At 44.6% G+C, this 23,303-nt stretch overlaps 1 protein-coding gene and 1 long non-coding RNA gene across 18 annotated transcripts in view; one reads left to right on the forward strand and one right to left on the reverse strand.

Annotated features, from left to right (window-relative positions):
* The window catches only part of PTPRT (protein tyrosine phosphatase receptor type T), a 1,080,869-nt gene that overhangs the window by 690,352 nt on the left and 367,214 nt on the right, over positions 1–23,303 (reverse strand). For all 16 annotated transcript variants that reach the window (XM_086702238.1, XM_086702233.1, XM_086702237.1 and 13 more), the window contains exon 5: positions 16,032–16,147. In XM_086702238.1, the coding sequence (XP_086558364.1) occupies positions 16,032–16,147 (116 nt within the window). The remainder of the gene's footprint in view (positions 1–16,031; positions 16,148–23,303) is intronic.
* LOC147582742 (uncharacterized) lies at positions 1,249–5,553 on the forward strand. Of its 2 annotated transcripts, none has more exons than XR_015249471.1 (2): positions 1,249–1,429; positions 5,166–5,553. It is a non-coding gene; the product is annotated as an uncharacterized LOC147582742 (long non-coding RNA). The 2 variants fall into 2 exon arrangements; XR_015249470.1 differs by lacking the exon at positions 1,249–1,429 and adding an exon at positions 2,133–2,277.

Raw genomic sequence — 23,303 nt, forward strand, 5'->3', positions numbered from 1 at the left:
AAAGGGATGTTGTGTGAGGGGGAACAAGCAAAAATGCACAGGTCCCGACAAGACAGCTCATCAGACACAGAGCTTTTCCTCTGACCCCCAATGCTTTGAACAGTGAAGAAATGTGGGGGGATAAGAAGGGAGACACCGAGAGCAAGGCCAGCACACGAACTCTACAGACCATGACTCAAGAGGTGAGTGGAGAAGGAAAAGTACGAAGAAAGAAAATCAACCTCAAAAGAATTATGGGAAACAAACGATGCCATTTGCAGGATTCACAAGGGCACAAGAAGTGAACAGCAGAATCAACAGTGTATAAAAACAGCGATGGGGGGGGGGGTGTTGGGCAGGCGGATCACAAAAAAAGGCACAGATAAAAGGACAGGAGGAAGGCAAACTGACAAAGAAAACAGACACCAGACCAGGAAGCACCAGGTGAATAACTGGTACTCCTGAAGACAGAAGCTGAGGGAACGGAAATCAAATCATACCCCAACATCTATCAGCTCACTTTCCTCGGTGAAAATAAGACCTAAATCTTCAGACTGAAATGGCCTATTATCTACTTGATAGAATTTATGAAGACCACAACAATTGAGGTACACATTTTACTTCATAAAAATATTGGATGCTAAGGATAAAGAAGTATATAAACATCCAAGGAGGGGCCCCTGGGTGGCTCAGTCAGTTAAGTGTCCAACTTCGGCTCAGGTCATGATCTCACAGTCCGTGAGTTCGAGACCCGCATCAGGCTCTGTGCTGACAGCTCAGAGCCTGGAGCCTGTTTCAGATCCCGTGTCTCCCTCTCTCTTGGACCCTCCCCCCATTCATGCTCTGTCTCTCTCTGTCTCAAAAATAAACATTAAAAAAATTTTTTTTTAAAAATCCAGGGAAAAAATGTGCTGATAAATAAACAAACAAACCAATCTGATATAAAACTCCTGGGCCACCATTGTTCTCTAAGCCCAGGCAGACTCTCTCCTGGATGTGGCTGGTCCCTCAGGGGTCACAGGTGAGTTCCCAGGAGGCTAGGTACTTCAGAGAGAGGGCAGGGCTAGAGGTAGGGAAAGACAGGATAGGAAATGATAAGACAAATGCAAGCAAATGTCCAATATGTGCAGCCTTGGGTTGTGATTTCATTTCTCTTAGCTTTGATTTCTTCATACCTACGATGGATTTGATATTGGTGCCCCCTTTATGACATTATCATGATGGATAAATGAGAAGGGGTACAAAACAGCACATAAAGGAGTATTCTGGCGGGAGCAGAGCTCTCCAAATTTACCATGAAAAGTGGGTTACACAGGATAATGGCTCCCTAAAATGTCCATATCCTGACGAAATGAACTTTGATTAAATTGATTGACAGAGTGACATTAACTGACGGCTTAATGATGGAGGAAGGAGCCATGAGCCAAAGAATGCAGGCAGCTTCCAGAAGGTAAGGGAGTGAATTTTCCTCTAGAACCTCCAGACTGAATGCAGCCCAACCAATACCTCCCTGTAGCCCTGGAAGAGCCATTTCTGACTTCTCATCTCCACCACTGCAAGGTTATAAACCTGTGTTGTTTTTAGCCACTAAGTCCGCCTAATTTGTGACAACAGCAATAAGAAACTAACACAAACAGCAAAGGGCTGATTGAGTGCAAAACGTTCCTTTTTCATATTTAGTTCAAATTTTATTTTGCTGTAACCTCCAGGATTATTTACTTTTCTTATTAATGATGTCAGCTTCCAGCAGAACCAGAGAAGAAGAAGTGCATCCCCTGAATAATTCACATTTTTCTCTTTAGTTCCCAAACTACCAGGCTTTCTCCCATCGAAGGATAGGAAATTGCAGGTTGTCTTATAAAATCTCTGGAAAATAGGCCTTTTGATAATCACACTTGTCATATTGGGAGCAGACAATGGCAGGACAGGAATGGGCACGAGGGCCCAGAGCCATGATGGGAAATGGCATGGTGATGGACCCCAGGCAAGGAGAAATGAAGGTTAAGTTCAGAGAGATGAGCCCAGATGGAAGGGCAAGGAGGTGCTGGACGTCAAGACATGAGCAGCAACCCAGGAGCCGAGATCAGGAGAGATTCTAGAAGACCAGGCATTGTGACAAGCTCAGGGCCCAGAACACGGTGGCAGCGTGGAGAAGGGACTGACAAAGAGGGCATACGTAAGCAGCACAGGTTGCAGTCACTGTCTCAGCCCCAGATACAGGCAGAAAAGAAAACACAAGGGGAGAAAACAAGAGGAGGTTTCATCAAACCAGGAACAGACCCACAAGCAAATGAGCAGGTTTGAGTAGGCACAGGGAGGGATGGAGCGGCACGATGCCAAGAACCTGAAATGGACCTCAGCCCAGGGACAAGGTGGGAGAGTACATCCTCCCAACCAAGATGCCGGGTGCCATGTAAACGCACAGGGACACAGATGCTAGGGTGCTAGGAAAGAGGATGACAGAGAAGAGAAGCCAAAGTCCTGGGAAAAGCCAGACAGAAGCAAGGCATGGATGATGCCGGTGGAAGCCTGGGGAAGAATCTGTCAGACCCCCAGGTCACCACTCCCGCACGCTGGAAACTTTCTTTCAACTCCTATGGTATTTTGCACACGTAAGTATATCCTTCCTCTGAAATTTCAGGCACACTTCCTTTCTTCTTTCAGACCTATGTCCGTTATTCTAACATGGAGTCATTTCCAGCCCCTCTATGTCCGTGGCAAATTGGATAAATTTCCCAGTGAGCACTGACAGGGCTGGGCTTCCCAGAAGCAGAGTCTGAGACATGGTGACCTACCGAGTGCCCTGAGGACAAAGCGGGTAAAGGACACAGTGAGAAAAGGAGCCTAGCAAGAATGTTATCAAAACTTAGTCCAGCTTCAGCCTGACTCCATGGGACCTCGGGAGCCTTTAAATGTACCAGAGTTGATCCTAGCTTGAGGCAAGGAGCCAGGACTGGTAGCCCATGTCAGTCAGTCACTGGTCAGGACCTGCCAGGTGGGAAAAGGAGGAAATTGTTCCCATTAGCCCCAGGGCAGTTCTTTGGGGAAGGGGCAGCTGTGAGCCTATAGCAGCCAACTGCCCGGTGCCTTAGGACTGGGGGGCGCTGGCTCTTAAAGGACACCATCAAAAACACCAATAGCATCCATTCTAACCCAGCACTTTCCCATCTCTGTCTCCTCCTATGGTACCTCAAACACGGGGTCTCCTGAAGTCCCAAAAGCCACTGCCTTGAGATTTGCTGGCAGTCTACCCCAGAATCGATGTTTAAAAAGCCAGAATGGGTGGGGTGGGGGGGACCAGGCTGAGAACTGACTTCAGAGAACACTCCCTATGTGGGAAAGTTGGAGCACCCCTGCAATCACACCCTACTTCCCCCAAAAGTCAACACATCTCCCAGGAATCAAGAGCTCCATGACTGAGTTTGATCAATACTTTGTTTAACCTAACAGGATTTGTCTGAGCATATATTAAGTAAAAGTCACATTAACGTTTTCTAAGTACAATCTGTGCTAGGCACTGTGTTAACTGGCTTACATGACAGAATTCACTTAATCCTTTAAAAATCTCTGTGAAAGTACTTCTCCAAGGGTGAAGTTCCTGGGCCATCACCATCATCTGAATAGTTGTTGGAAAAGCACATTTTAAGGAGAATCCCAGGGCTGATATCCATTTCTAGATTTGTTTATTGGGGTTGGCAATCTGAGTTTTTCCTCCTTACATACTCTGTTATTAATTCCAACAAAACAGCAAAAAGGGTAAACTATACACATAAAGTTGAGTATTGAAACACCATGCTTCGTGAAGGACAACAGGGTCAGCATGGAAAAAGCTATGTTCTTAGAATGATCCAGAACACTGGCTCTCAAAATGTGGTCTACACATCCACTATATGAGCATCCCCTGCAAAGTTGTTAGAAATGCAAATTCTCTGGCCCCACCCTAGACGTTAAGTCAGGAACTCTAGGGGTGGAGCCATTCTAGTTTGGTTTTGGGTTGTTTTTTTTTTTAAGTATATTTATTTAATAGAGAGTGAGTGTGAGCAGGAGAGGGGTAGAGAGGGACAGAGAATCCCAAGCAGGCTCCAGGCTCAACACGGAGCCCATTGTAGGGCTCAATCCCATGACCTCAAGATCATGACCAGAGCAGAGATCATGACCTGAGCCGAAATCAAGAGTCAGACATTTAACCAGGTGAACCACCCAGGTGCCCAGTTCAGTTTTAACAAACCCTCCAGGTGCTTCTCATGCATGACAAAGCATGAGATAAGCCCTATTAATGCTATTTTACAGGGCACGTGGGTGGCTCAGTCAGTTAAGCATCCTACTGAGGCTTAGGTCATGATCTCATGGTTTGCAAGTCAAGCCTTGCATTGGGCTCTGCACTGACAGCTCAGAGCCTAGAGCCTGCTTCAGGTTCTGGCTCCCCCGCCCCTCAAAAATAAACATTAAAAAAATGCTACAAGTGAGAAAACCGAGGCAGAGAGAGGTCAAACAACATGCCTTATGAATAGTACTTCTTAAACTACTGTACATACAAATCCCCTGGGGATCTCATTAAAAAGGCAGATTCCAATTCAGTGAGTCTGTTGGGGAAGAGTCCATGAACCAACCACACGAGTACTAGCATGTCCTTATATGACTTTGCTGAGTGACTAAGTTACAGAGTGGACCCAGGTGATCTGATTCCAGAGAATGAGACTTTAAAATCACATTGCCAAAACACCATCCATATATGACAACACATGGTTCACAATGACTCTGAGAAAAGAGGGTAGAGTACACAGATTATTCAAAGAACATCAACTGCCATCTTGCAGGAAACGATTGCTCCAGAGAAAACAGTTTGGGAAATGCTGTGACAGAAGCCCAGATGCCTAGCTTTCTGGAAACCTCAGCGGTCTCTAATCCAGAAATATCTATGTGAAGATGCTTTGCCCAAGCATTGTCCCACATTCTTGGCTAACAGACTCTCTGAATACATTATTAAGCAATGGCGTACCTGATATGTTATTAGGTTCAGGTAAGGTTTTCTTAACCCAACTTCATCAGTCTAAAGCAGTGGTTCTCAAAAGTTAGCAGGCATTGCAATTACCTCCAGGGTGAATCAGTAGGTCAGGGGTGAGGCTAGATAATCTGCATCTCTAACATGTTCCCTAGTGAGGCTGATGCTGCTCACTTTGTCCTAGGTCTCCAAGACTTGAAGATTATGGTCCTCTTAAGTCCCTGAATGCAAAGGAAGAAGCCAAACCATACCTCATAATACAGGAATGGAAACATCCCTTAAATCCAGGCCACTTCCTGTGGTTGAGCAAGTGGTCACTGCACCAAAGATGCCCAGCCACTGGTGTGACATTCAAATCCAGCTCATGCTTTACTGCTCAGACCAGTCCAGACCACCAGCTCACTGAGTCCACTTGGAGGAAGGTTATCTGTTTTCTTTGCCCAAGGCTTTGTCTGCTTGCCAAGCTCTAAGCCCACAAAGATGCTGCTTTCCAGAAGGTGAACCTTAGTCCCAATTCATCCATCCAAGGGGTACATATCTTCTTAATTGAACAAAGGCATAGTTTAAACTAAGCTGTCGTCCTGCTTAATCCCATTTTATACTCATGCCTCCCTCATCATGGCGACAGCTTCCTTTGAAATCTCTCGTTTTTCTTTTTTCACTTTCATCTGCTGATCTCTCTCTCTTTTACAACAACTCAAATTCCACCTTTCCTTAGCTTTTTGTTTGTTTACATTGTTTGAGAGTCACACTCTCTGCAAGAACAGGTGTTGCAAATACCCACAGGTTAGTATTTCTGACCCTAGCATGCACGCATCCTTCCACCCTCAGGCAAGACCTATCCTCAGGAACTACCTAGAGAGGAAATCACAGAAACACCGGATGCCACGGACGATCTGCTGTTTTCACACTACTCTATGAGCTACTGAGGCATCTCTAATGGCCTCATCATTTTGCAATTCCCCCTCCCCTCTGCTCCTATGTCATGGCATTATTCCCTTCACAGAGAGATAAGACATAGCCTGCAAAAATGGCTGTCATTATTTCAGAGAGAGCATGCAGGCTTGTAATTGATTTGTGATTGGTGGAAGTGGGCACAGTATGGTCTTTAATAAAAGGGAGCTGTGTGCAACAGACATGATGGCTGTTTTATAGGAGATACTCTAATACAGGGTCCAGAAAGACTTCTCTGAGCTTTGTGCTTCTCCCTCCCTCCCTCCCTCCCTCTCTCTCTCTCTCTCTCTCTCACACACACACACACACACACACACACACACACGGAAAATGAGGCCCAGTATTTCCAGCTGAAAATTATTCTAATTGTTCCAGAAATCTCCTGGCTAGGGAATATTTAAGTGAAATTCTCACAATTCACTTGTAATGAATATTCTTTTCACTTCTAGTCATACTGCTTCAATGGCATGACATTTGGAAACTCACTAAAATCTGACTCATTGATTCTCTTAAGAACATACTTGTACCTCTCTGGCAGTCTCTAAACAATAGCTTTTGATTCTTTTTTATTAAAAGTTAGAAGAAATAGAAGTGGACATAAATCATTTGTGATTAGCTATGCTGAAGCCCTCCCATGGGCCCGATGCACGCATGGCTGACTGCTCATTTGGGGTGGATCTCTGGGTCCAGAGTTCCTGGAGAGTCAGGAGCATCCTGGCATAAGCCCCATAGGGAGTGTTCAGCCCTGAGCAAAGAGGATGGGCAGGTGGTGAAGGGCTAGCCCACGTGCCTCCTCCCTGGGTGCCTCTATCTCCCTTGGACTATTTCGAGTTCCCCTCTCAGAACTCTGATCAAAGGCCACTTCTTAGATACGCATGATCCCCCCGACTCCCTACCCAGCAGACCCACTCTTCCCCAACAGCCTGGCCACATTTACACCGAAATATTTAACTCTGTGTCAGTTGCTTCATGTCTGTGTCTGCTGTCAGATGGTAAGTTCCACGAAGCAGGTCCTGCTCGCTCCCGGCTCCTTCAGCTCCCACGTGCTAGGGCCGGGATGAGCAGAGACCAAATTCTCAAGTGCATAAACTGAGGACAGGCTGAGGGAAGACACTGAGAAAAGGGTATTAGGAAGTGAACAAGACAGAGTTAGTGCATGAAGGGAGATTTCCAGGTCCAAGTTAGCTATAATCCTCAGAGATGTGTTGCACAGGATGAGGGAGGAGGGGTCGGTGCACTGGGTGCAGAGGAATTTGAGAGCATGCAACCTTCTGTAGATCCAAAGCCCAGCTAGAATTTCATCCTGAGTTGCCCTAAAGGAGCTATTTTTTGATCTAGGGCACCTGCAGGTGAAAAGAAAAGCATGGGATGACCATGCCATGACTGCGAATACACTAAAAAACACTGAATTCTAGACTTGCTAGTATTCTTTATGGTTTATAAATTAGATCTTAATAAAGCTAACAATAAAAAGTGGCACAGACCCACTGTATGCAAACCTGACCCGGACCCACCCGCATGTCATTCTCACTGGACTTGGCAGGGGTTGGGGGAGACTGTGGCAAACATGAAGGTCATGCTGTGTGATGTGGTGCGGTGACTAATAAAGTCCTTGATCTCTGACCCATGAGTCTCACATCTTCTGCCAGCATCTATGAAGCTGTGTAGGCTAACTCGTTAGCCTGCAAGTAAGGTAAACTCTCAGACCCTTCGTGGTTGTCAGCAAATGATTTCATGGAACCAAGAGGGAACTTGAAGGAGGGGCAGTCAGCATCATCAAACACTGAAAGAAAAGTTGAAGGCATCATCACCATCATCATCATCACGACTGGCTTCATCAACAAGAAGAGCACTGGTGACTTTCACAAGGGCCACTTCCGGGAAGAGGTGGGAGTTGAAGAAAGCCACACTACAAGTGTAGACATCACACTGAGGAAACGGAGCGAAGGGGAGAAGAATGAACAGGAACAATTTGAAAAACAAAAAACAAAAAAACCAAGGGTATGACTTAAGGGTTTGACTTATATTTTGATTTTTTTTTTTGTAATTTTGAGAAGCACAGACCTATTTAAGTATCTAGTACAGTACCAATTAGAGGTGTGTAAATACGTGCTACATAAATGAATCTTTTTTTAATAGGAAGCCACCTGTATGGAAAGAAAGGCTGGTATGGTGACATAAGTGTCGGGTCTACAAGGTGACCAGGAAAAGATGCTCAAGACCAAAGACTGTGACACAGACTGACAATCCCATCCTGCCTCCACGGCTCACGACCTACGGGACTTCACTGACCCCCTTCAAAGACAGCCTCCTCATCTACAAAACGGGGCTAAAAGAAGCATCTCCCTGAAAGCGTGGCTGTGAGAATTAAGTCCATCATACGTGTAACCAACTGTGCTACACATGTCAGCTGTTGTGTTCTCATTCACTTTCCATCATTGTCTAGTTGTTGTGTGGCCACTAGGTCTTCAACAGCAGTTCCACATGGAACGGACACCTGATGCAGGTGTGGGCAGGACGTGGAGGAGCTGGGTCCAGCACACTCACAGCCCTGGGCCAGCAGCAGCCCTTCAGGGAGCAGGGGAACAAGTTTACTGGAAAAATCAGCTGCAGAAAGGACTGACATGTCTGTTTATCTCGTCAGCCCTGGCGTGCCTGCTGTCGAGCTGATGAGCTCACAGGGCAAGAGCCTTTTCCTGCCAGATTAGGGTCTGCTCCCGGTCCAGTGCCTGTGATGTGCTTAAATACACATGCTGCCCCTACGGAGATCTCTGCCAAACGTTTGGACTCACGGCCTCATTTCTGGGACTTGTCAAATGTTATTTGTTGTACAAACCCATGGGGAAGCAAATCCTTTGTGGAGAGGCCTGGAAACAAGCCCTGTGGTGGGGCTGACAGGGCCTGCTGTGGAGCCCCGAGAAGTTCACACACAGAGTCCTGTGGAGCACAGCATTCCATAAAGACCAGCTGACACACACGGGGTATTTCCAACCTTCTCTTGGATAAAGGGTATCTAGTGGTGATGAGCGTGTGGGGGAAAGCTGAGGCTAAGTTTACCCTTGGGGGAAGATGCACTACTGCTTCTAAACTCTGCTATGCCTACCCTTTTTTCTGTTTATATTAGCTACCTATATTCAAGTATTTGGAGGAAACAGAAAAGATGGAAATACAAAGCATACATAATCTACCATCACAATCAATTACTGAATGTCCTGATAACATGCCTTATAGTGTTAATATGTGCATATTTACATAGGTATGTAGATGTGTGCATAAATATGCATTCGTACATGTTTACTTTTTGATAAAAATATACAAGCATATTGTTTTATAACTTGCTCCTTTCACTTAAATACATACAGTGGAAATGGCATTAAATATACTTCTATAATCTGTTACTTAATGACCACATTCCAGCATTTACCTAATCAGTCCCTTTTGCTGGACATTCAGGTTATTCTCAGGTTTCATCCTTTTGAACATACTCGCGAATACATCAATTTTTTTCTGTCTCTGGTTATTTTCTTTTTTTTTTATTTTAAAAAAAAATTTTTTTTTTCAACGTTTATTTATTTTTGGGACAGAGAGAGACAGAGCATGAACGGGGGAGGGGCAGAGAGAGAGGAAGACACAGAATCGGAAACAGGCTCCAGGCTCTGAGCCATCAGCCCAGAGCCTGACGCGGGGCTCGAACTCACGGACCGCGAGATCGTGACCTGGCTGAAGTCGGACGCTTAACCGACTGCGCCACCCAGGCGCCCCTGTCTCTGGTTATTTTCTTAGGTAAATTCCCAAAAGTAAAATTACTTCTTGGACGAGTATGTTCATTTAAGATTTTAGCTATCTATTGCCCAGTTAGTTTCCAGAAAAGATGTACCCAGGCACATTTTCAATGCACTGATATTCTGTCAGCACACTTCCACCTAGCTGTACCCTGAACACTATTCTTTATTTCTTTTAACATTTATTTTGAGAGGTAGCGAGCACATGCGCAAACGGGAGGAGCAGAGAGAGGGAGAGAGAGAATCCCAAGCAAGTTCCGCACTGTCAGCACAGAGCCTGACATGGAGCTCTATCCCACAAACCATGAGATCATGATCTGAACCAAAATCAAGAGTTGGATGCTTAACGGATGGAGCCACCCAGGCATCCCAATTGTTCTGTTTTTTTAAAGGGCTCCCGAACTGTAGGCTGCTTTGGTTACTAGACATTCCATGCAGAATGCAAACCATCTACTTGTTTAAAAAATGCTTAAAAATTCTAAGTTTGGATTCCTCAGGCCAATGTATCACCTAAGAAATTAGCAAGTTATAAACGAGGCCCCTTCCACCAGAGGCCATGCCATTATATTCTTCTCCTCAAGGAGAAATCTGTCCCAAACAAGATGAGTTTGTTTGTAACTTTGATCGGCCTTTATCAGCCTTTTCCCTGAGGGACTCATTGTTCTAGGCTGGGGGATACACATTTCGCATAGGTCCTGTCCATTGATTCTTAGGTAGAGCTTGCAATGTAATTCCATGAAGCCCGCACCAAAAGCTTTATATGCTTCCAAAGAGCATACAAAGTTTCTAGGGGAGAGTAAAACAGGGGTATGGGCTGGTCTTCCTTTTTAACTTATTAATTTATGATCAGAAAGCACTTAAGGATAAGCAAGCTAGAGAGCCCCACTGGACAGAAAGGAAGGCAAGCATTCTCTCCTACAGAGATAATAGGGATTTATCTCACACTAGGAGTCCACTGACCACTCCCCAAACATTGCCAGAGAGAGGGGGCACCGACATACTATTCCGGAAACAAAGTCACTGGCTTTATTTCCCAGACTGAAAACTGGTGGATAAAAATGTTTCCATCTTTGGTGGCTTAGTGATTCCTCAGCATATCTTGGAAGCTACAGAAGGAAACAGCATTGTTGAAAGGCAGACTGTTGGCCACAACATGCCTGTTTCACTTGCTTTGGAGATTCTCAGGCTGAGTCACAACAGCCTTGATATGTGGAACAGAACTCTGGCCAGTCTGCAGGCTGCTACTCCTCTAGGCGCTGGAACAGATCCAAAGCAGCCAAATCATGAGAAATTCACTACTGCCTTAGCCTGTCTTAGATCAGGGCACAGTGGCATCCTGAGTGACAGGTGTTATGACAGGGGCCTCATATTTTGTACAAAGACATTAACTTACTTTCAGCTACACTGCTGAATACAAGCCTGGACTTAACCAGCCAAGTAGGCATTTGCCGGCGAGCAGAGGATAAACCATCTACCTCCCAATATTTCCTGAAATATAGATGAGGGAGACAGTATTTCTAGTGGTTTCCTTAAAGGAATAGCTACTGAATCTTTTCACTCACCACCTATATTTAAAGTATCCCAGGACGGAGATGGATTTAGCAGAGAATTGGGGACCTTTGTCATATTGTATTGCCCATGCCCACCCCTCCCCTCTTCGACCACCTCCCCAAACTACCTTGCACAGAGCACCATTATAGGAAACAAGCCTGAGAAAGTCACTTGTGTGCCCTCAATAAGGCTGTGGTGGAGAACGGTGTTCCTTATATCACACATTGTTTTCTTTACGAGGACTCCTGGGAATAATTCCTATCCGGCTTCTGTGTGAACGAGTTAGAATTTTCCCGAGAAATTGGTTTGTGTTTATCTTGTGGACACCGTGAACTGTATGTCTGACAAGTTATTCTGTTGGCGGCTGTGGTACTGGGGCCTCCAATTGTGACCCACCGGTAAGCCACAGATGTGGAGAAACGCAGTTTTAACATTATGACCAGCTCCAAGGTCTTCTTTTCCTATCTTGTGTCACCTCACTTTTAATTTATGCTATCTTGTCATGCTTTATGTCCCACTGTAAGCCACCTGAAAAACATTCTGTGACTTAAGATTTGGTTTACACTGAAAAGCAGGTATATGAGGTGTGGAAGAGCTCCGCACCATATGTTTCTATTTTCTTCAAAACTTCTATTACATTCTAACACCCTTCCACTGACAAACCCAAGATTTAGGACGTGCAACTCAGAAATGTAGCAATTATGATCATAAAATAATTGGAAAAGCTAAATAAAGGTGCTGAGAATACTGTGATTGTTCCTTTTCAGTCTCCTGACCCAACTGGGACAATACCATTGAAATGACAAAGCTTCTTGAGAGCCTGATGCACCTTAACACAAATTACAATTGAAAGAGTAAATAGCACTAAGTACTTAAGTGACACATGGAAGTTTATAAGGATTCTTGGGGTCTGCAGGCAGCCCAAGGAAACAGGAGGTTCAGGCACCACTGTTATTTTCATTCTACTGCACTAAGGAACAAGAAAGAACTGTTAGCTCCTAGAGGTGCAATTTCACCCAGGGATTTTCCAAACTGTGGGAGATAGGTTCAAATCCAAGAAGAGAAGCAATGCTATCAAATCCCATCAAAGTGTGCAGAGATGATTCCGAATGGGCTAGGGACCAACATTCACGCTAAGTCAACCTGAAGACATGATGGAGATCTTTCAATAAATGAAGGTGGAGGTAACTGGAGTTAGTTTCTTCTAAACAACATTCCTGTTTCCTTGGAGCTTGAGCTGTGCTCTCCAGTAACACTTTCTGCAATGTTGCAAATGTTCTGTCTCTGCTCGTCCAACATGGTGGCCACCAGATGCATGTGGCTACTGTGCACTTGAAATGTGACTAGTTTGACTGGACTTCTAAGTTCTGAATTTTATTTATTTTGATTAATTTAAATGTAAATAGCTGTTTTAAGTTTAACAGGGTTCTAGGATACAAGATCAATATACGAAAGTCAATTGTATTTCTATACACTAGCAGTGAAAAGTCAGAAATTGAGATCTTTTTAGACCAAAAAGGATAAGTCTGACCAAAAAAAAATGTGTAAGACCTATACACTGAAAATTGCAAGACCTTGCTGAGTGAAATCACTATAGATCTTCAATAAATGAAGAAATATACCATGTTCATACTCACAAAAGTCATTATTGCTAAGATGTCAGTTCTCTCCAAAAGTGATTTATAGATTCAATGCAATCAATCCCCATCATAATCCCAACAGGCTTTTTTTGTAGAAGTTGACAAAGTGATTCTAAAAGTCCTATGGTAATGCAAAAGACCTGGAATAGCCAGAATCACTCTGAAAATGAAACACAACTGGAGGACTAACAATACCTGGTTTCAAAACGCATTATAAGGCTTACAGTAACCAAGTCAGTGGGACAGTGGTATAGACAAAGAGATCAGTGGAACAGAAGAGCCCAGGAAGAGCCCCACACATATGTGGATGAAAGCAGTACAGCAAAGAATGTTCTTTTCAACTAATGATGCCACAACAACTGAGGTATCCAAATGCGCGCGCGCGCGCACACACACACACACACACACACACACACAAACTTTGATGCATACCTCACACCATATGCAAAATTAAACTGGATCACAGACTTAAATGTAAAAGCTACAACTATAAAATTTCTAGAAGAAAACAAAAAAAAAATCATTGTAACCTGAGGTTAGGCAAAGATCATCATTTCATAGAAATGATGCCAGAAAAGATCCAAAAAAGAAAAAAAATGATAAATTTGATTTCATGTGAACTTATTTTTTTTAATGTTTTTTAAACATTTATTCTTTTTGACAGAGACAGAGCACAAGCAGGGGAGGGAGAGACAGAGAGGAAGACACAGAATCTGAAGAAGGCTCCAGGCTCTGAGATGTCAGCACAGAGCTCAACACGGGGCTCGAATCCACGAACCATGAGATCATGACCTGAGGCCGAAGTCAGACACTCAACTGACTGAACCACCCAGGCACCCCTGATTTCATCTGAATTTAAAAACTATTCCTCCAGTGCTACTGTTAAGAGAATAGAAAGACAAGCCACACATAGAAAACATTTGCAAACCATGTATCTGGCAAAGAATTTGTATTCTGAATATAGAAAGAACTACCAAAATGCAATAATAAGCAAACAAACCAATAATAAATGAGCACAATACTTAAACGGGCACTGCAGCAAAGAAGACATACAAATGGAAGCAAATGGGCACATGAAGAGATGTTCAACATTCTTGGTCATGAGGGAAAGGAAAACTAGAATCACAGTGAAGTAACACTATACACTCATTCAAATGGCTAAAACCAAAAAGACTGATCATACCAAGTGGTGGTAAGGATATTGGTAAGCAACTATAGCTCCCATACACTGCTGATGGGAGTGAATATGACCCAGCCATTCCACTTCTACCCAAGAGAAATGGAAGCATATGCCCCTAAGTCCATTCAAGTCATGAATGTTCACAGCAACTTATTTTGAAATAACCAGTATTTGAACAACCCACATGTCATCAGCAGATGAATATATAAAGCAACTATGGTATCCTCACACAATGGAGTATTACTCCACAAAGAAAAGTTTTTAAATAAACTATATACATACACAATATCAGAGATGAATCTCAAAATAATTATGTTGAGTGAAAAAAGAGTACATACTGTGTGATTCCCTTTATAGAAAATTCTAGAACATGTAAATTAATATACACTTGACCCTTCAACAATGTGGGTTAGTAGCATTGAACACCTACACATACAAAAATCCATGTATAACTTTTGTCTCCCCCAAAACTAAACTTCTAATAGCCTACGTTGACCAGAAACTTCACTGATAAAATAGCCAATAAACACATGTTCTGTATGCTATATTATAGACTGCATTCCTACAATAAAGGAAACTAGAGAAAAGAAAATCATAAGGAGGTGAAAATACATTTACAATACTATACTGTATTTATCGGAAAAAAATCCATGTATAATTGAACCCACCCAGTTCAAACCCATATAGTTTCAGAATCAACTGTTTAGTGACAGAACGTGGATCAGTGATTGCCTGGAGGCAAATAAGAGTGAAGAAGGCAGAAAGCAGGGATTACAAATGGGAACGAGGAAACTTTGAGCATGATGGCCATGTCTAGTACCTTGACTGTGATCAAAGTTTCACATATATACACACATGTGAAAATGTATTAAACTACACACTTCAAATTCTGCATCTCCATTATACCTCAATGAATCTGTTTAAAATAAAAAATAAAACAGGGGCACCGGGGTGGCTCAGTAGGTTGAGCATCCTACTTCAGCTCAGGTAATGATCCCATGGTTTGTGAGCTCGAGCCCTGTGTGGGGCTCTGCACTGATAGCATGGAGCCTGCTTCGAATCCTCTGCCCCTGTCTCTCTGTCCTTCCCCTGCTGGCACGTGATCTCTCAAAAATAAACATTTAAAAATAAATAAATATAAAATAAAAAACAAAACCAAAATATGTTCAACAGCCGCATGTGCCTGGTGGCTACTCACTGAACAGCAGTTTGACTCTCTGTGCTGCCTTAGCCCTTGGTATTTCTACACCAGCATCCGTGGGAGTATCTCTGATGCTGTAACAATCTGTGTCTAATTCTAGGTCCCATCCTTTCCCCTACCTCCACTAAAAGAGATTCTCTTTTATCTTGCTTTGAAAGTAAGGCTAACGAGCAGACTTACGAGTGGGACAGATTCAAACTCAGAACAAATTTCCAGCAGACGTTCCTGATGGACTCATTCAGCCAAAGAAGAGATGGCTTTGCTCATTTAGTGAAATATTCTGGTAAAGGGTGATTTTATAAGACTTCACCAGAAGGCTGTGGAGGAACAAATAGGAATCTGGTGGACCACTAAGTAGCAGCTAGGTTCCCTCCACCCAAGATTTTAGGATTCCACATAACCAGAATCTAAAGTACTGAGTTTGTCTTAGCCCTGTGTCTCTGGGCTTAATGGACAAAGTCTGTTAGAGGCCAGCTTAGAAAGGTCATAGTTGCAAATTCTAGTTCTGTCACTTTTATGTTTGTGGTATTGCCTTCTTCTGTAAAATGGGTATCCTGGTGCCCACAAAACAGAATTAGAGTTAAGATCTAACAAGATCATGGATGCAGAGTATCATCTAAGGAGCAAAGGTAAATAAAAAATATCCCCTCCTCTCACCCACCAAGCCCTTCATCACAGCACACACTTTCTTCCCTTACCAAGGGATGGGCACGTGTACACAGGGGGCCACTCCCATTCTTACCTGGAGCCAAAGTTTGTCATGCTGAGACCACTTCCCACCAGCGATGCACTGAAACGTGGCATTCTGCCCCACATTCACCTCGACATTCTGGAGCCGCAGAAAGTGAGGTGCTTTTCCTAGGAGAGAAACCAAACAGCATGAGGACTCAATTCAACAGCCTGTGCCACTTCCCCATCCGTGGATGGCCATGCAAGATGAGTGATCAGCAGGGTGGAACCTGCACCTAGAAAGTGGCCTAGTGCAATAAGGAGATACTGCTGTTTGATCACTTACTATGAGTCAGCTACTGTTTGTTCTAAGAGTTTTACAGGATCACCTCGCTTAAACCTCACCAATACCCTCAGATGAGTAGTATCTCATTTCACAGATCAGAAAATTAAGGCTCTGAGGGGTTATAGTTTGGCACAGAGAGCCAGAAAGTGAGGGAGCTAAGACATGAATCCAGGTCTCTGAGAGCTTCAAAATCCTTAATATTAGCTTCTGGGCAATACGGGCATGTTTGGAAGAAGAAAATGGAGGTGGGCACATGGAGAGGATTCAGCATAGATAATTCCTCCCTGTAGCCTGAGTGAGCAAAATGAAGAAAGCTTAAGCAAAGCACTTTGAGCCTGAGACCCAGGTGCCTGGCCTTGGTGATGGCATTGATGATGCACATCACAGGGAGGGCAGAGCAAAGGAGGGACACAGGTGGAGGAGAAAAACAGTAGTCATCATTCACGACTGCTAAGCAGTCGGTGCTGTGTGCCATGTGCACACATAGTAACTCACTGAACTGAAAGCAGTTGGTGGTGGATCATCTTCGTCTTATAGTGAGTGAACTCAGGCACCAAGAACTCAAGAAACAAGCAGAGTCTACACTCTTAACTCTGAGCTAGAGTGTCTCCTAAGGATGGGAGGGAGGTGGGTCATTTACTCTGGGGACTCGGCATAACAGGAAAAGGGACTTTCAAATGAAACTCACAGGGTCTGTGAGCAATCAATTCCAGAATTAAGCAGTTTTATGTTGGGCTAATGGATTCATCTCTTTCCTTGTTTGAGGAGTCAGGTTCTTGCCTATTTGAACTCTCCAAAGATGAGTGGGCTGATAACCAATGTCTAGAAGTATAATTTCGTCACTGAGGCACAAAGGTGCCAAGGATCCCATTGGGGGGCCTGGGTGGCTCCGCTGGTCAAGCATCCAACTCTTGGTTTTGGCTCAGGTCGTGATCTCACGGTTCATGGGATTGAGCCCCACGTTGGGCTCTGTGCTGCATGGAGCCTGCTTGGGATTCTCTCTCTCCCTCTCCGCTCCCCCTCCTCTCTCTCCCTCTCCGCTCCCCCTCCTCTCTCTCCCTCTCCGCTCCCCCTCCTCTCTCTCCCTCTCCGCTCCCCCTCCTCTCTCTCCCTCTCCGCTCCCCCTCCTCTCTCTCCCTCTCCGCTCCCCCTCCTCTCTCTCCCTCTCCGCTCCCCCTCCTCTCTCTCCCTCTCCGCTCCCCCTCCTCTCTCTCCCTCTCCGCTCCCCCTCCTCTCTCTCCCTCTCCGCTCCCCCTCCTCTCTCTCCCTCAAAACAAACTTTTTTAAAAAAGTGCCAAGGACCCCCTAACACATCAACCAAATCAGTGATAAACTGGACATCAACTACCCCACAATGGGACCAAATGAACAGTTGTTAAGAGGATCAAGAAGGTTCAACAAGGGCCTTTGGCCATCTTTTCAGAGAGAGTCAAACACCCAGAGAGACAAATAATAACAATCATGTCACTTATCTAAAGCTCCTATAATGGCAGGCACTGTGATAAATGCTTTACGTGTTTCATCTAATTTAACTTTGTAACATTCCTATAAAGTACACATTATTATTTCCCTCTCAGAGGCAGAAATCAAAGCCCAACAAGTTTAATTTGCCCAAAGCTACGTAGCGTTAATAAGAGACAGAAACAGAATTAAGTCCAAATTTTGGCCCCAAAGTCAACATTTAACTAGCGTGATGTCCAGCTTCCTGGGCAATGAGAAGTCCACAGTGTCACCCGGACCCCAGAGACCAGAGGCAGGGCTTGCAGGCCAGGCCGTGCTGACTCTCTAGGTTCCTCTCATTGCTCCCGAATATCTTATCACAAGTGATCCCCACCCCCCTTCCTTGCCATTTGTCCCCACAGCCTTCATGCTACACACTACCTGCTCCACCAGCCTGTGTCACCAGGTATAGAGCTCAGCAAAACCCAAACCCCTCGGCATGAAGAGGCAGACTTGCTGTGTGAAAACACACACCTTCTGCTCGGGCTTCTAAACAAATGACAACAGCTCAGAGACCCCCTCGGGCCACCCTCAGGACCCCACTGCTAAAGTGGTGTCAAAAATTGAAGGCCCAGGAAGACCTGTCTTTGTGGGCTTCTCAGAATTGAAGATTCCTGCATCTAGTCAACCTGACAAATGTCATGCTGCTTTGATTGTCTGAAATTGTTTCCTTTTTGCTTTCCTGTATAATTTTGTCAAGTTATTTTTGGAACTATCAGTTCAAGTCGATTCTTCAAGTGGGACTGAGAGTAAACCTGGTAAGCCCATTTATGCCACAGGTTTAAAGGGAAAGGAACATCCACTCTGCGCAGGGAGGGAGAAGAGCCTTAACTCCAATGTTGGGAGGCTCTGTGCTGGGTTTTACAAAGGGATGTCTCTCCATGCCCTTGGGGACATTGGGCAAATGGTTTAACATCTGGGACTTCTGCAATCAGAAATGCATCTTCTCTGGATCAATGTCCCCTACTTGCTTCTGACTCCCAGCTTCTCGGCAGAAAACCTTTTGTCTGGATTTCTTCGTCTTCAATCCCTCTTCCCGCTTCCCTTCTAGGTTTAATGGTAGAGAGTTCAGAGGCTTAATAGCCCCTAGTGTTAATATTCTGGTTAAACACTGATGGTTTATGGCAGATGTTGAACCCACACACCTACAGGAGCCACTTACATAAATGAATGAAGTAGCTCAGTCATAAAACCAAACAAAAACAAAACACCACCTCCTTGCCCCATCATTCACTTCCCCACTTTTGACAGAGACTTGAGTAAAGATTTCTCTCTACGTAAGAACAACAACGTTACACACACAATAATAATGGGTATCTGACACCAGCCTCAGCACTAAGGAGGCAATAAGGAGTGGAGGGGACTAAGGAAAATGGATAAAGCTCCACGACCCCTTAAAAGGAGGCAGCTGTTACTTAAATCCAGCAGATGAAGGCCATTCCAGAGTACTTGGCTGACAGCAGCCAAGTGTCCAGTTTGTCAACCCAAGTAAGAAATCCAGGTTTTCTGTGACATCTCTCATTCTAAAATCTTGACTGAATTTGGGGGGCACCTGGGTGGCTCAGTCAGTTAAGCATCCTACCCTTGATTTCAGCTCAGGTCATGATCTCACAGTTGTGAGATCAATCCCCATGGCAAGGCACCCCACACTCAGCATGGAGCCTGCTTGAGATATATTCTCTCTCTCTCTCTCTCTCTCTCTCCCCTTCTCCCTAGCTTGTGCTCTCTCTAAAACATATATATATATATATATATATATATATATATATATATATGCTCTAATATATATATAATCTATTAGGAATTTATATATATATATGTATATATATATGAATATCTATATATATATGAATATCTATATATATATGAATATCTATATATATGAATATCTATGTATATATGAATATCTATATATATATGAATATACATATATATATGAATTCCATTCAAACACCCTGCAGACCTAACAAAACACATCTGCAGGCCTGGTCCTCTGGGTGTGGTCTCTGTTATAAGGCTCCAGCTAAGTCATCCAGAATCATTCCCACTGGCTGGTTCTGCCTTTGTCTGGCCCCATGAATGCAGGCAGCATGCTGCAGATCACATGACTTCTAGTCGCCGATCAAGGTTCCTGACACAGGAGCTTATTGAGAACACCTTCCTCCCTGCTTAGCGCTCTCTCTACATGCCCTTACTCTGGTGTCTGCTCTTTGAGCCCAGGCCTCATCCCCACCTCACAACAAAAGTCTCTCTCTGAGGATCCTCCTCATGTTGGGGACCTGTTCAGGCCACTTCTCTGAGCTCCTGGCCTCTCTGACCCCTCTTCTCCACCCCCTCTCCCCTGACCACAGTCCACTTCTGAGGCCTATGCTCTCTCAACTGTTATCCCCCCCACCATCTACAGCTCTGAGAAAGAATTTATCCTGCCAGCTTCAACTTACCAAACACATTTGTCCTTGGGGCCCAGGTCGGCCTCCAGCTTGTGGTTTTAAACACTCCACCCTCACTCCCCACTGAGACCCAGCAACCCCAAAGTGGGATCCTGCTGAATGGGGTTAACAGAAAACTAGCTATGCATTTGGGGCAAAATGCCTTGATGCTGGTGACATTTAAACTCCTGCAGATGTCAGTGCAACATCCAAAGACATATTATTGTGCCCTTTCTCTCGCTCTTTAAGCCTGACGGTCCTCAGTAGGAAGCCACGCAATTGAGGAGAAAGAGCAGTACACACATTAGAAATGTGGTACAGACACTCCACGGGCTCAGTGACATGGCCCCAGAAGGTTGTGATGAGAAGGAAAAAAAAGTCTAAAAAATTCCAAAAGTCAACTTGGGAGCTAGAAACTTAGAAACCCGGTGGAAAATTGTGCTGACATTTATTATATGTGGTTGCCACTGCAGCGGCCACCCTGCTAAGGGCTAACGCTGAGAAATGACAGCAGAGGGGGACTATGGCTAAAACACTTTTATAATAACACAAAAATGTTAAATGGGCTATAAAATATAGACAAGAGGTTTCAGTTTGTAAGAGAAAATAATTTCCTTTGAGTATTACGCCTCTGTGTCGGTCACTGTTTTGGAAGCTGCGAGGCAATCATTCAAAGTCATAACTTCAGCTCAGATCGATAGAGACTACAATTGCAAATCAGGCACTAACCCCTTGGAACTTTTGGAATATTTCGTGGAATCGCCTATTGATAAGCACTGACCTGATGTTAATAGAAAAAATGTTTTGGAGGACAGAAGTGGAGAATGACAAGGCCTGGGGAGAATGTATATTTCTCCATATAGTTAAAATTTTAACAACCGTAAGCAAAGTCATAAATGCATTAATATGAAAGCTTCAGAGGGAAAGAAGCACTGTCAACCCAAAGGACAGTTCAGAAGCCTCTAGCAGTCTGCATGACTCATGATCCCATGAGCAGCCCCCAAGGACGCATGCATGGTGGGAACGCTGGAAGGCATCACTCAGGCTCCACCTTTGATAGACCTACACCAGCCTAGCCTGCACCAGCCAGTTGTGTAAGCTGGAAATCCAGGAGTGCACCATTTCTGATGCCTCTGCCTCCCGAACTAATCTATCAAATGGGACCAGCTGACTCTACCTCCTAAATGTTATCTCTGATCCGTCCACCTCTCTCCCTGTTTCTTCACAGCACTGGTGACCATCTGTTATGGGCTAAATTGTGTCTCCTCCGCCTCCCAAATTCTTTATTTATTTATTTATTTTGAGAGAGAGAACGAATGAGAGAACACGCACATGAGCTGGAGAGGGGCAGAGAAACAGGGAGAGAGAGAATCCCAAGTAAGGTCTGCACTAACAGCACAGATAATGGGGCTCGAACTCATAAAGCATGAGATGATGACCTGAGCTGAAATCAGAAGCCAGATGCTCAACTGACTGAGCCACCCAGGCGCCCCTCCTCCCTCAAATTCTTATGTTGAAGCCCTACTGCTCAACACCTCAGACTGTGACCGTATTTGGAGATGGGGCTTCTAGGGCAGACCTTAATCTAATCTATCCGGTGTCCTGATAAGCAGAGAAAATCTGGACACACTGAGATGTATCACGAGCATGTGTGCACAAAGGAAAGCCCATGTGAGAACACAGTTAGCAAAGGAGAGAGGCCTCAGGAGTAACCAACCCCGCCATCTCCATCTCAGAACTGCGGGCAAATAAATTTCTGCTTTTTAAGCCACCCTAGACTGTGGGGTTTTGCATGGGAGCCTTAGCAAACTAATTTACACTCTGTTGTAGATCACCTAATTGCCGATTTCATTTCCAGTGTTTTCAGTCCCAGTGGAAGGGCAGAGAATGAATGAGGGCAGAGAGTTACTCCCATCCACCCAGCGCAGTGCCTGTCCTGGAGTATACACTCAGGAAGCATATGCTGCATGATGAATGGACATCTCTCCACCAGTCTGGTCCGGGCCATTACCACATCTTCCGTGATTCCAGAACTTTCCCCCTGATAGGTCTCCTCACTTCTCTACTCCCCTTCAACTTGTTCTCCACAGAGTAGCCAAAGTGATCTTGTAACACTTAGATCAAATCAATCCCTAGGATAAATCCCTCCACTGGCTCCTTTTTGCTCTTAGATTAAAACCTAACCTCATCAGGACTCTCAGGGGCTCGAGTGGTCAGGCCTCAGCCTCCCTCCCACCTTCATCCACATCTACGCTCCTTACACTCTCGGTGTTCTGGCAGCACCTGCGGATTCCCAGTGCAGGACATGTGCACTTACTGTTTCCAATGCCTGGCATGCCCCCCTCCCTAGATCACTACACAGGGGACTCCCGTCTCAGCTCAGACCACATGTGCATAGACACCTCGCCTGCCCCTTAGACTCTAAGGACTCCCCCCTCATGCCAGCCACTCACATTTATTATATTCCCAGCACTATCACTATCTGAAATTATATTCATTACTATTTAAGATTACTTATTTAGTAGCTTTCCTCCCTATGCAAGTCTGCTAAGTTAACACCACGGAGACAAGGATCTAACCAACTTGATCATTTAAGTATCCCGTGTCCAGCACAAATTCCTGACACATAGCTAATGCACAAATAATTTGCTTACTGAAAGGAAGTATGAATAAAAAGCTGGAGTAGGGGCGCCTGGGTGGCGCAGTCGGTTAAGCGTCCGACTTCAGCCAGGTCACGATCTCGCGGTCCGTGAGTTCGAGCCCCGCGTCAGGCTCTGGGCTGATGGCTCGGAGCCTGGAGCCTGTTTCCGATTCTGTGTCTCCCTCTCTCTCTGCCCCTCCCCTGTTCATGCTCTGTCTCTCTCTGTCCCAAAAATAAATAAAAAAAAATAAAAAAAAATAAAAAGGTTGAAAAAGAAAAAAAAAAAGCTGGAGTAGACGTAGACTGAGCAGAGAACTCAACCAGGGGCTTTTGCGAGGTACCATTCACCTCCACACAACTCAGGAGCTATGGATAGACCCCTGAGGACTATATGCACTGCCAGTATTTGTACATATAATTAAGTGGAAT

Source organism: Puma concolor, chromosome A3, assembly GCF_028749965.1.
Source record: "Puma concolor isolate L17-30 chromosome A3, mPumCon1.1.hap2, whole genome shotgun sequence".
Taxonomy (NCBI): domain Eukaryota; kingdom Metazoa; phylum Chordata; class Mammalia; order Carnivora; family Felidae; genus Puma; species Puma concolor.